Below are 14057 nucleotides of genomic sequence, written 5' to 3' on the forward strand. Positions count from 1 at the left end.
ATTAAGTCTGTTTTTCTCCTTGTGTCTTTTCCTGAATTATATTTTGTGGGAGGGATCATCCTGAAAATGCAGATATGTTGTGTACTTTCAGTGACGTACAATCTTGTTAAAGACTTTTCCATGAGATAGAACAATTTGAAGTGGCACCAAGCATCATTCTGACTTTTCCTTTCCACTGTAGCCTGGAATGCTTTCATTCCAAAAAGTGAATTCCTGAATTTATAAAAAATGAATGCAAGAAGGACAGTTGCTGCTGTACCTTCTTCCCTCCTCATTGATGTGACCTAGCTCTGTATTAGACTTATCTCTAGCAGCAGAAGTACAGTATGAAAAGCAGTAATTCTTAAATAAGAACTTAGCATTCCTGTCTGTATGAATTGTCTACTTTGAGGTTCTGGTTGTCTATTGAATTCCCTTGATTACTTACAGTTGTGCTAACTGAAACAAAGAACTGCCAAATTATTGTGCTAGGTTATCAAGACTCACCTTTCATTTAACTTGCAGTGATACAAATGAAAAAGAAAAGGTAAAAAAATCTGTAATTGCAAGAGGCTCCTTGTATAAACTGCTAGCCTTGCTCAAGCTATATTGGAAATAAATTGGTAGAAGTGAGCATTTCAGCAGGACAAGTTTTTTGTTTTATTTTTTTTTTCTTTTGTCCAATATTTAATGAAATTTTAGCACTGGAAATATGTGCATTGGCTAAAGTGAAAATTAAATCCTCAGTGTATGAATACATATCCATTATATTATAGATTTGTTTCTCTGCTGAATTTCCTGGATACACAAGTCCTCTAGACTTGATACACTGTGAATCTATAGTCTGAAAAATCTTCTGTTATCCTTGAAGATACTCCAAAAGGATAAACTGTTGCAAAGTTCTATCAGGGTTTTGCACAACACTTTCACAACACAAGGACTGACACCATACATTGTGACATCTCCTGTTGTAAGATTTCAGTACTGTGAACAAGATATTATAAAATCTTCCCTGTTTTAAATGCTTTTTACTCTGCTAACAATTTTCTGTATAATGTTTCAAATATTTCAGAGACAATCTCTTGAAATCTGCTAAACAGTGTTTTTACTGGTTTTCTGCTTTGCCCCTGCTGATTGTTTATTTATACTTGCTTTTCATGACCAAGTCACTGGGAAAGAGAAGAGAAACATCCCTCCCCCTTTCCTTACCCTAAATTATGTCCTCCTGAAGTACAGTTGCTGAAAACCTGTGGCCTCTTTTGATCCTTTTTCCCTCTTTCCCCGTTGTATCCACCCTTTCATAGCATGGTGGCATGTTGAGAATATTGTTTTTCTATTAATTGCATCTTAAGATACAAACAAGTATGTTAGGAACAGAGGTTTTTTTTTAAAATTATTTTTTAAAGAACTCTGCAAAACTCCCACTGATTCTGAGCCAAAAGCAGTGCCAATTTTGCTCAAATCCTTCAGAGATTTTTTTTGACCTTGCTTATGACCAATGGGGCTAATTGTATCAGAACTATCCAGGATACTATCCAGGATACTTTAAGAAAGTGCTATCTTGGTCCGTATTTCAAAACACTGACAGATATTTTATCGTTAATTAGTATTCATATTATGTCTCAAACAATCTGTTCAAGAATAGGGGAAGTGAACTGGTTGAACAGCTCTTCTGTCTACCTAATAATTAACATGGGTGATGCATGGAAAACCAGGAGCCCAACAGAAAAAAAGGAATAAACATTGCTAGTGTGATTTTTTTTTTCTGTAAAAGTATTTACTACCTGTATTGGCATTTTCGACTAATAACATGAATTTCACTTAGCAGAGGTGAAAATGAATGGCTTACTTTAAAAACAAACCTGTGCCCCTCCGAATCATATCTTCCTGAATTTGTTTCTCATCTTGTCAGTATGCCACTTGGTAGCTGGCTGGACTCCCTTGTTCAATGGCACATATTTTAAAATAGCACTAAAAAAAAAAAAAGAGAAGACCATTTGTTCCTATAAACTAAAATATTACTTGCATATTTTTTCAAAATTCAGGATTATATATAGCATTATCAAAACAATATTTCAGATATTTTAAACAATTTAAATAGTTGATGAGTGTCAGTTGATATATTATGTTTCCTTTCTGCCTCCTCCCCCTCTTCAGCTGCTAATCATAGAACTTGTATGCCAAATTGTATAAGATACTCTTCCAATAGTTACACGTGTGAGTCTTTTGTGAGACACAGACAGTTACGAGGACAGATTTGGAGTTGCATATGGGTCTGTCACATGGTTTGATTGCCATGTCTTCTAGGACACAGATTTCTTTTTTAATTATTCTTAATTCTGAGGAATTTTTACAGTTTATACAGTAAGTTCTGGAAATTTTTTCATGAAGATTCCTTGCACAGTCCATTTTCACTCTCTTTACTCATTGCAAATTGCTTTCTGTGCAGACTTCAAAGCTGCTTACGCCCACCTTACTTCCCATTTCTATACTTAGTTTTCTTTTGATTTGGAATAACATTCACTGCCTCACTGATCAGGAAATGTACTGACTTTCTAGAGAACTACAGAATAAGAGGATGAAAAGTTTTGATATTTACATTAAGATTTTATAATAAATCGTTGAGATGTCTGAATAATAAGAATAAACGTTTCCTTTGCTGGCTGCTATTAAGAAAGTAGGTCTTCAGAGTGTTGCCAGGAAGTTTTAGGAAAATCAGCCCAAAGTAACTGCACTGCAGCTCAACTTAGCATATATTTATGGCATATCTGGCCACCCATTTAATTCAATTTTCAAAAGATTAATCCATCTCTTTAGTTAAATAACACTCTTTTGCATCTTATTTTCAGTCTGTAATTTCCTTTTACCTTCTGGATTGTCACGATTTTTATAACATTCTGAAAGAGAGCATACATCATCGCTCTGAAACTGAACACTGAAACAAATGGAACACTGAAAAATGGAAGCTTACTTAAAAGAAATATAGATGTCAATATATTCAATATATTCAATCAATATATTTAACCGTGTTGGGTCATCAGTGTCATCCAGCAGCAGTAACAGTCAGTAACATCAGATATTATTTTGAACTGACACAAACATCCATGTACTTGCTGTTAAAGTTTATTACAGTGCTGTATTCATATAGTATATATAAATCCGTATCAAAAATGACTGTTAGAATGCCATGTTTGCAACATTTTTAGTGATGTGACAAAGGATGGCAAAGAAGAGTGGTGTTGGAAGAAATTACTTGGAAAGGTGAAAAACGCTTCCTTTGTTTTCTTTGCACTCCCAGAATCTTACTTACTGTTTTATTTCTTTTTCCCTAGGTTGGAGATATTCTCTACTGTGCTGGACAGATAGCTCTAGTACCTTGTACTATGCAGCTTGTTAGTGGCGGCATATGGACAGAGAGTGTAGTTGCCCTCCGTCATGTTGAGAGAGTCCTTCAAGCTATGAGCCAGAAGACAGCGCTCTACCACATCATCACAGCGAGCTGCTATGTAACTGACAGCAAGCATGTTCCTGTCGCTCATTCTATATGGCAGAAGAAATTAAAAGAATGTAAAAAGGTAGCTGTGATATCCATTTTCTTCTTTCTGGGTTGTGTTTTTTTCCCCCTAAGTCTTGCAGTAATATCAAAATTTTCTCTGTACATTTCAGAGGGGTTCAAGTAAAGCTGATATAATAACGTTTGATTGAGCTGTTATGTTCTGGCTCATAAGTGGCTGTGCACAATTGAGACAGAAAATTGCTTAATAGAAAGTTACATTCATCACTAACTTTGTCTTAATTCCCCAAAGCTATATGTTAAAAAACTCTTAAAGAGCAGCCAGTTCCTCAGGCAAAAATGAGAACAATGCTGTATTTGAATTACCTCTGCCTATATATTTTTACATAATAGGAACTGGGCATTTTACTTTAACTTTTTATTACTTGTTCTGTTGAAATGTTTTTTCCCCATTCTTTCTTACAAGCAATATTGTCATGACAACTGAGTTTAGCAGTTTACTGCTTATTATTACTTATTATTCAGCTGAACTTCTAAGACCAGGATGGCATGTGCCAGTCTGTTGGTTCACCCTAGATGATCTCTAATAGCATAATAATTTCCCCAGTGATTTATAATCATACTATAATAATTTCTTTTGTGTATGTACCAATGTACCATGGCCACAGAATACTCTGCAAGCATTAAAAAGGTATTGGCCAAAAACCTTAAATAAATAATATGTAGCTACTTCATAAATGGCTAAACAAGGGTAGTTACTACAAAATTGCTATGCAACTTAATATAACTTGCTATAGTTTCTCAGGGAGATAAATGGCTTGTGTTAATACTACCATAGAAGGAACAATGCTCCCAAAGTCTTTTTTTGCCTTCACTTTCGGTCTTTGCACTAGGCACTTGTCTCTGAGTGAAGATGTAAGCTTTGTATGGAAGTTGACACAATCAACCTAGATTTATTAATAAAGTACCCTCCTGAGTACCCTCCTCCAAGACCAAGCAAATTGAATTTGAAACATTCCTAGTCTTCTCTGTAGCACTCTTAAGTCTGCTAAGATATGATTGTTTGTGTTTTTAATGTAAAATTTGTTGGTTTGTTTACAATTTGCAATTTCTATTCTAGGGCATGCTGTCAGGTGTTTTTATATGTTATGGTATTCTTGGTGAATGCCTTGTGAAAAGTTGAATATTACAGTATATTTGAAATAGGTCAGTTATTAAGATCCTTGTGTACTAAAAATTCACCAAAGTAGCTAACCCTCAGTGTGCAGTAATAACCCCACCTTTTGTAGTGCTGTTGAAAAATGGTCATACCTTTCTATGGATTGGTTTGGAAACAGTAAAACTGAATTAGGAAAGACACATTCTTCTAGAGAAGACGTTCTTCTAGTCACACAGAAGGCTATACCAATATTTTCAAATTCATGAATGCCCTAGGTTTTCTTTTTTTCTGTGAGGGATGATATTCCAAAGCTTGTGTCATACTTAGGAAGCCCTCAGGCTTGTTTTTGCTAGCCATACTTATATCAGATCCTAAGACTTTCTGCAGAGATATTAATATAGTTCTTAAGATAATGTTGACTGCCATATTTAAGGGTTTAGACTGATGCTGCAAGCTTTAAATGGAAACAGCAAGTATGACACCAGTGCATATTCAAGTATATCTTAGTAACATTATCTTAAGGTAAAATGTTTTAGATGATTTACTATCTTATGATGACTTAGAGGCGGTAATTAGAGACATTGCATGGAGTCGTAGTAGCATTAAGCTAATTCAGGGTAGAGAAATTATTGTCAGAAAGTGCCCTATAAAGTCATTTTGAAAAGCTGAGAATGTTTTTTGCTATGTGACTGATTAATAACATGTACCATGTCCATGTAGCCTACATGCCTACTCATTTGTAGTACATACAGACACAGATTTCAGGGCAGATTGGTAGTGTTTGCCAGTTCTTTGAAACTTTTCCGTTTTCCAGATATAATCTTTAAGTCTCCTGTAATTAGTCTATGTACTAGATTGTTTATCTAGTCTTTCCTTTCTTTGACGTAATGAGATCACTAGACAGTTCTTTCAGCTACTGGAAAAATACCACATGAGGTTGCTTACTTTTGGGTTTTTAATAGTATCTGGCTGTTATCACTTCCTGATTGCTCAAGCCATAGTTTAAAAAATGGATTGCTGCCTACACTCACTTCTGTGAAGAGTTAGCTGCCTAACAGGTTTCAGGAATATTTAAGAAAAAACATCCTAGAAGAACATCAAACAAGTCTATAGGATGCTTATCAATCTTAATCTGTGCTTTTTGGATCATATTCATTAATGAAATAATCAGAAATAGCAAAAAAAATAGATAGCAGATGAAGTAAAGAGTGCCGCAAAATGATCTAAAAATGCTTTGGAAAAATGTAAAATATCAGTGGGAAAGAGATGCTTTTAGCAGCCAGATGTTCCAATTTCCCTACCATTTTGTCAAAAGGAGATTCAGAATTGATTTTTTCCTCAGGCTATGAATACTTTTTGATTAGTAATGTTTATGTGCACAGCAAAGCATAGGGAAGGATGTACCAAATGCTTCTGCTACAGAGAACCAGGGGGAGAAATTGTCCTGTCCTGAAAATATAATTGATTATGTAATTGTTAACGCAAATAGACGTTCATCAATAGGTTTTGTATTGATGGAGAAGTTCTAGCCGGTAATAGTAGAAATGTTCTTTTTGTCTGATTCTGTTCTCAGAAGAAGGAAAATGGTAAAGTTTTCTGACAAATTATTAAATTGCACTTGTCCCTGACTCCATAGAATCACTGAAAACAGGAAATGTTGTTTTCACACCTCTTAATATTTTATTTGAAGTAGCTTGTAAAATACTGTCTTACTGTGTGGAAGCCAGAACACAGTAGTTTTACTCTAAAGGCATCTGTATTTAAAAATATAAGTAGCACATCCCTTATTTGTCTTAGTTTTTATTTATTTTTTGGTATTCAAATACTACTACAGTCAGTTCTATTGGATACAATTATATGAAATAACGCTCTGCTTTCTGCAAGTAAATTAAGTCAGCCAAACCAAAAAGTATTTTATTATTTTTGAACTTTATTTCAAGCAGCAGACAAGGGCATGAATCAATACCAACCTACAGATTGTTTAATAAGAGCAAATTGTGTCTCAATTGAAATTGTTCTGCTTCTGTCATCCATGGAAATAATAGAGACTGTGCAAACAAAACAGTGAAGCTCAAAATTCATTTCTTGTAAACTAGACATTATAAACCATACATTTAATTATGTTTTTAAGGAAGATTTTAGACTTTACAGTTCTATTTGATGAATGTTCTGGGTTTAATAGCAGAATGATGGTGTATTATGATTGAGGTACGTGTATTTAGCACACTGACTAGATCATTGGCATTGGCATGATTAGCATTCTGTCACAGTGATGTCTGGTAAATTTCCTCTACCTAAGTACTACTAGTCAGCAACTTAAGTTGAATCATTCTATATATTTTATATATAGGGGCCGTATAAACATATTTCAGTGTCATTCCGTACTACCTGTACAACTCCTTTCCACTGCTGTCATCCTGCTTTCCCTGGCTCCAAATCGTTGCTGGGTGCCTGTGCTCCGGTCCCTGTTCCCTGGGGCCTTACTGTTCCAGTACCACCCTGAACGTTGCCTCCCGGAGATCCAGACACCCACAGCCATTAAGGATCATATTCACAGAGCTGGAATCTGGCCCTGCCCCCCTATCTTCTTCCTGCATCAGCTGGAACTGGCATGTCATTGGAAAAGCCATTCAGGGTGGCAGAGGAAACAGAAATATGGTGGAGAGATGGAAGGCTGTAACCTCGAGGAACCCACTGTGGAGGAAAAAAGATGAGTGAGGAGGGAAGGATAATAGAGCAGCCTCAGAGAGGACTCACTCCAAAGAAATACTAAATCACTGTGCTGACAAAACAAAAAATCACTGGATCAACCTTGTGAACATACACGAGAGATTTCCTGTGTTAAAACTAACAGAGCATTATAGAAACTCAAACTAGAATAGGGTGACAAACTAGAATAGAGGATAGGTAAGCAGTTAAATTCTGTGGATAGACAAGAAATTTTTGCATTGTTATTAAGGTTGTTGTAGAAATTGAAGGGAAGCAGTAGTTAAAAGAAATATAGGCTGCAAAAATAGAATGGAGACAATTATGCAAACAAATAATCAAAGCCAAATCCTGGGAAACATAATAGGAAATAACAAATGCATGTGCCAGCCTTCAGCAGCTTCCACCACCCCATTTCTAAGATATACTCCTTCCACAGTCTCTTTAGGAGTCCTGAAAAGTTTTAAGCTCTCACCAGCATACTTTGGGACATTTTGACAGTCTTAAGGAGATACCTTTGGGGAACCTCTTTAATATACTTTTCAGAAATAGTAACAATTGTGTGATAGTGTGGTAGAACAGTTTCCACCTAATCCAGTAGTCAGCATTTACAGGTTGTTTTTTTTTTTCCATTTTTTTTTAAGTAGCTAAAAAAAAAAAAAAAAGAAAAAAGAAAAGGAAAAAAAAAAACTTATAGCATCGCTAAAACTTTCTGGAAGAAGAACTGACAGTTTTCCAATTAAGTCTCATCTTGTGTTTTTCTTTACTTCACATCTTTTAATGACAGTGTCATGTAATATGATGATTTTGTAAACGGTTTTGCTAACTCATTCAGCAGAGTAATCAATAGAAAAAAAATAAGCCAGATGGGTTGTAGTCCATTTGTATTGGGTGGGACAGATGGTATTATTGATAGATGGAAATATTCCAAATAATTATTGTATAATGATATAACAGTGACTGTGCCTGCAAAATTTTATTAATTTACTTTTTGTACACACTTGATTCAATGAGGGTTGAGTTGTGCTGTTTGGATAGTGCTCTCACTATATTTAGTTCAGAGCTGAGTCCACTCTCTACCTGCTTTTCCTCCTCCCTATGGGTTTCCATGCAGAACCATCACTGTAGTACTTTGTTAGTGTATTTTAGGTCATGGATTACACTTCTGTCTGTGCAGCAGACTCCACTAGATTAGTTGAGACGGGCAAGATCACAACTGCTTTTTTCTACCTCTGAATGTCTGCTCTTTGGTTTCTTTCGTTATTCTCACTGACATGAGGCGAAACATGCTGTAGTGTCACAAGACTGCCGGCATTCCAGCTTGTTTAACTGCTCTGTTTTATTATTCTTACATTTTACTAATCCCCAGCAAGAGTGGGTATAGCTAGGCCAGTAAAATAAGTCAATTTTGATAATCTGTGTAATAGATACTGGCTTTGGCTGTTGCTGATCAAATGTACATTCCATGAAAAAGTTTTACTAGTTCAATTTTTCTCTGAGTTAAGAGCACATTAACTCACTTAAAGTTAAGTTTGGAGGCCTATTACTCCTTTTGAAATATAGTTCTTAATAAACATGACTGAATGATAAAAATGAGTTTCAGCTCATATTTTGATTTGGTGTTATACAAAAAAATCTGAGGCAGATTTTCTAGAACTATCTGAAATGTTATCTCTAATTTATTTGCTATAAAAAGAAAAATGTATAGTTTTATTTAGCACATTTAGTACTCCATGTTTTGTTACCACCACAAAGTTTCGCATTGCCTGTATTTGTGAGTAATCCCAAACTATTGGTGAAGGGAGATTTTGAAAAGCTGGAGGAAACAATGAAAACAATTTTTTTTTGTTAAGAATAGAGGGAAGCGTTGCGTAAGAAGACATTTCATGTAATTGCAGGCTTATTAAAAGTTCTAATACCACAATGTTCACTCTGAGTTATTTTGTTAGGCTGCTCCCATTGTATTTTCTATAGTCAGCCATGAAAAATCTACCTGGCAAAATCTTCATGTGATGTGAAAAAATGTGTGTTTTGGCTTTTATAACACAGCTTTTGTTTGTTTGTTTGTTTGTTTGTTTTAGTTTGAGTTTGAGTTTGAGTTTTGTGGTACTCTTTCCAATAAATTGCTGAGCAAATGTAGATTTGAAAATTCCCTTTTTATGGTAAGAATTCAGTATGAGTGGCTGTGATCCTGCGGTTGTTTCAAATCCAGCAGAGTGCTAGAGCTGACTTTCATGCTGTCAGGAATGCCAGTCAGGTTGTTGACAATGTGTGTCTTAGTATCGCATGATGCAGAAGTGATGGAAAAAAGATTTGCAATGTTTGATCTGATATATATATTATGAATGGGTTCCTTGCAGCACTTGAATAGCTTGGTGCCAAATGTACGTAGCTAGATTTAAACCCTTTTGTCCAGATTTACAAACTGTTTAGATGTCAAAAGATGTAAATTAGCTTGAACCAGATATTTTTTTATAATATCTGAGATCACTCATCTAAAAGCCCATTGTAGGGAACACCTGCATTGTACCTTCCTTGATGCCCCCACAAGTACCATTCATACTACCATACATCTTTCCATTTTGCCTACAAAAGTTTGCAGAGTTGCAAGGTAGTTATAAACAAGTTATTTCCAGAACCAGAAGCTGTCTAGCTGTGTGCAGTGGTTTCTGGAGTAATTATGTCTTCAGTGCACTCATTTAGAATGGCACCGTGGATCTGTAAAACAGCAGTGTGCTGCATTGTTCAGATGTGCACGTAGTATTTGAAGTATGCAGACTGGCATGAATTTAAATAAAATTCATGTATTCGCTGACTCTTTATCCTAATTAGAAATAGATTATGCTCAAATACCGGAAGTCAAAGCTTGTTCTTATTGCAACAGATTGGACAGAGTTTAAGATTCTACCTACCTATGGAAAAAATTACAATAAAACCTAAAAGGAATATAAGATAAATAAATAAATAAATAAAAGCTTTCCATGAGAGGATATGTACTTTTTCAGCATCGCGAACAGATTTTGTAAGTCTGTAATATTCAGGTACATGTTTTTGTATATTTTATCATACATATTAGTTAATGGTTATGTTGAATACAATTGTTAGATTTCCAAATAGTTTTGTAAACTCTGTGTCCTATAGAAAATAGTGTAGGTAATACTAGTTTAACTGGTCTTCTTTTACTAGCTTCTCAAACAGAATAGTTGAAATGTAAGAAGAAAACAAATGTTATAAAGGTATAAATGATAGATTAAAACCCTGTTACATTTACACTGCAGAAAAATCTTGCACAGACTAATTAGTGTAATTGGTCATTTTAGCAAAAGAAAACTAAATATTTTTGAAAAGCATTGCCACAAGCCAGTAGCTATACCTATCAAAAATTCCATATGAAGAAAATACATGTTTCTGTTTCCTTTTATTGTCTCATCAGGTTTATAACATTTATTTTGCTACTAGATGCTATTTTGAGTGTTCTACAGTTTGATGTATTAAAGCAGGCTTCTTTTATGGCCCACGTTAAGAACAAGCAGTGCATTCAAATAGCACAGTGGTAGTGGGTCTTTCATCTTGTGCCTGGTGTATTTCATTTCCCCTGTGTTAGAATTAAACAAAGCTTTTGTATTCATTTGAAGCGACTGTAATGAGAATATTTAACACAGGTCAAATGCAGATAGTGGAACTCTGGAGGTCCTTGAAACTATTCTGCCTTTTGACACCGGGCCACAATGCAAGGTAAAAGAATTGCCAATTTCCTTTTTCTTATAAAAAGGAAGATTATAATACCCTATTTGTAATTTAGTGGAAACTTAATTAATTTTAAAAAGGAATTTAGTCAACAAAAAGAACAATGAAGCAGTGTACGTGTTCTTACCTAAAGCCATTATTAGAACATGAATATACATATAAATAAACATATGATTGCATAAAGTTCTAAACAGTGTACATGAATTTAATCTGTTGTAGAACATAAACATAAAATATGAACAACATAAGAAAGAGGAGGGAGGGTTTCTTGCTTGTGTGAATGTTGGTGAAAATAGAGATGCGATCAAATTCTCAGCTGGTATAAGGCACCATAACTCTGATTCCCATGAATTGATTTACACTAGCATATTTGGCATTTACAGGTAATATATACATGCAAATTAACTTTGTTTTTCAGTTAGACACACTGAAGAAGCACATGTCAAATTGTTCAGGGTAGTAAAGAGCCTAGTTCATCCAGGTTGACTAATTTTCCCCTGGAGCAGTCCATTTATAAGAGTTTTTTTGAGTGATTCTTCATCTCCTTTGCTGAAAATATTAATTCTGCTTTGAGCCTGTCACTTTTGTGCTAAGCAACAGGACATATATGCATCCAGTGTTTTGCTCAGACCAGAGCCTCTGGTCAAAAGTCTTACTTGTGATGGCTGTGAAAGCCATTAGAGGATTTCAGCCCTGAGTCTGGTACCTGTTGTCAGTGCCTCCATACAGAGGGTAAGATGCCATTTTTATTTAAAAGTGATGAAGGTCCTATTTTCACTCAAGAAACTTCTGTATTAAACTGCAGTCCTAATTACCTGTAGGGCACTTTAGATCTCCACAATGAAGGAACCAACCTCAGGACATTCATCGGCTCTGGAGTTCTTCTGTTCTCATCCAGATGAGTTAATCCTAAAGACCAAAAGAACAGCCAGATTCTGCCTCCATGTTTTACTTACAACTGGTCTGTCCTAAATCTGCACTGCCTTCCAGTGGAAATACTGGCTTACTACTGTATAGTACAGTCCAAGGGATCCTACTAAATTCCAGTACTTGATTATCTTGATCTCTGGTTCTCTGTGCTGATCGCATTCTTTTCCCTTCTCTAAAAATATCCAAGTGGCTTTTAAATCACATGTATGTGTATATATATTTAAATCAATTATAGATATTTGATTTCTTTACTCATAAATGTCAAGATAAAACAAAAAAAATAATATTTTTTTTTCTGTACTCCATTTTTAAACGAGTATGTAAGACAACCTAAAAGTGAACTATCATTATTTGAAATTTATTTAAGTGTTTGCACAACAAAAACAACCAGTGCTAACTGGTCCGTACCCAGTAACATGCATGCCAGCTCAGCAGTGAATAATCACTTTCAGCTTCCTCTCTGTATTTATTCAGCTTTATGGATGAAAATTAAAAATGCTTCCAGCTGTTGTGATACATGTGTATAGCTCTTGTCATTCCTTTAGTTGTAACACAGCTGGTAACACTCGAAATCTAACTTTGATTTCATTTTAGACATTACTCAGTGTTAATATTATGCAGGTCTTTATGCATCTCATTTATAAGCACCTTTGTGGTGTATCCGTATTCTGTAGATGACAAAGTAGGTAACTTCATATATCTCTATAAAGAAGGGAGTGAGCCTCAAAGAGTGCAGGTGGTGTTTTTGTCCATCCCTACGGTGGCAGGGAGGGGTTCAGAGAGGACACGGAAAGCTCACCTGTTAAACACGTGGCTCCAGGGCTGGTGCCAACGTAGAAATCTTGGGTTTTTCGATCATGGGGCACTTTACTCAGCACCTGGCCTGATGGCCGCAGACGGGTCCCTATCTTTTAGGGGAAAAAGGATCCTGGGCCAGGAGCTGGCAGGGCTCATTGAGAGGGCTTTAAACTAGGTAGGAAGGGGGATGGGGCTGAAGCTAGGATTGTTGGGGCTGTGCCACGGGGAACGATGGCAAGGCCGGAGGATAAGGCAATGGCCCAGTTGAAGTGCATGTACACCAATGCACGCAGCATGGGTAACAAACAGGAGGAGCTGGAAGCCATCGTGCGGCAGGCAGGCTACGACTTGGTTGCCATCACGGAGACGTGGTGGGACCAGTCTCATGACTGGAGTACTGCAATGCCTGGCTATAAGCTCTTTAGAAGGGACAGGCAGCACAGAAGGGGTGGTGGTGTGGCTCTCTATATTAGAGAGTCTTTCGAGGTTGTAGAACTCGAGGCTGGGAATGACAAGGTCGAGTCCCTTTGGGTTAGGATCAGCAGGGACAACAAGGCTAGTGTCCTGGTCGGGGTCTGCTATAGACCGCCGAACCAGGATGAGGAGACGGATGAGGAATTCTACAGGCAGCTGACAGAAGTTGCGAAATCGTCAGCTCTTGTACTCGTGGGGGACTTCAACTTCCCTGACGTATCCTGGAAGCACAACACAGCCCTGAGAAAGCAGTCTAGGAGGTTTCTGGAGAGCGTGGAAGATAGCTTCCTGACGCAGCTGGTTAGTGAACCTACCAGGGGTGGTGCCCCGCTAGACCTTCTCTTCACAAACAGAGAAGGAGGATGTGATTGTTGGGAGCTGTCTTGGGCAGAGTGACCACGAAATGGTGGAGTTCACTATTCTTGGCGAGGCCAGGAAGGGGACCAGTACAACCACTGTATTGGACTTTTGGAGGGCTGACTTTGAGCTGCTCAGGACACTAGTTGGTGGAGTCCCTTGGGAGGCGGTTCTGAAGGGCAGAGGGGTCCAGGAAGGCTGGGCGCTCTTCAAGAGGGAAATCTTAATGGCGCAGGAACGGTCTGTCCCCACGTGCCCAAAGACGAGCTGGCGGGGAAGAAGACCGGCCTGGCTCAACAGAGAATTGTGGCTTGATCTTAGGAGAAAAAAGAGGGTTTATAATCTTTGGAAAAGTGGGCAGGCCACTAGGGAGGACTTTAAGGATGTAGTGAG

The 14057-nt window shown here is 36.8% G+C and overlaps 1 protein-coding gene across 4 annotated transcripts in view; it reads left to right on the forward strand.

The window, feature by feature from the left end:
* DPH6 (diphthamine biosynthesis 6) overlaps positions 1-14057 on the forward strand; it is a 205771-nt gene that overhangs the window by 141229 nt on the left and 50485 nt on the right. For all 4 annotated transcript variants that reach the window (XM_082761123.1, XM_082761122.1, XM_082761125.1 and 1 more), the window contains one exon: positions 3312-3554. In XM_082761123.1, the coding sequence (XP_082617249.1) occupies positions 3312-3554 (243 nt within the window). The remainder of the gene's footprint in view (positions 1-3311; positions 3555-14057) is intronic.

This window comes from Aythya marila (genome assembly GCF_965140915.1).
Source record: "Aythya marila genome assembly, chromosome: 5".
Classification (NCBI taxonomy): domain Eukaryota; kingdom Metazoa; phylum Chordata; class Aves; order Anseriformes; family Anatidae; genus Aythya; species Aythya marila.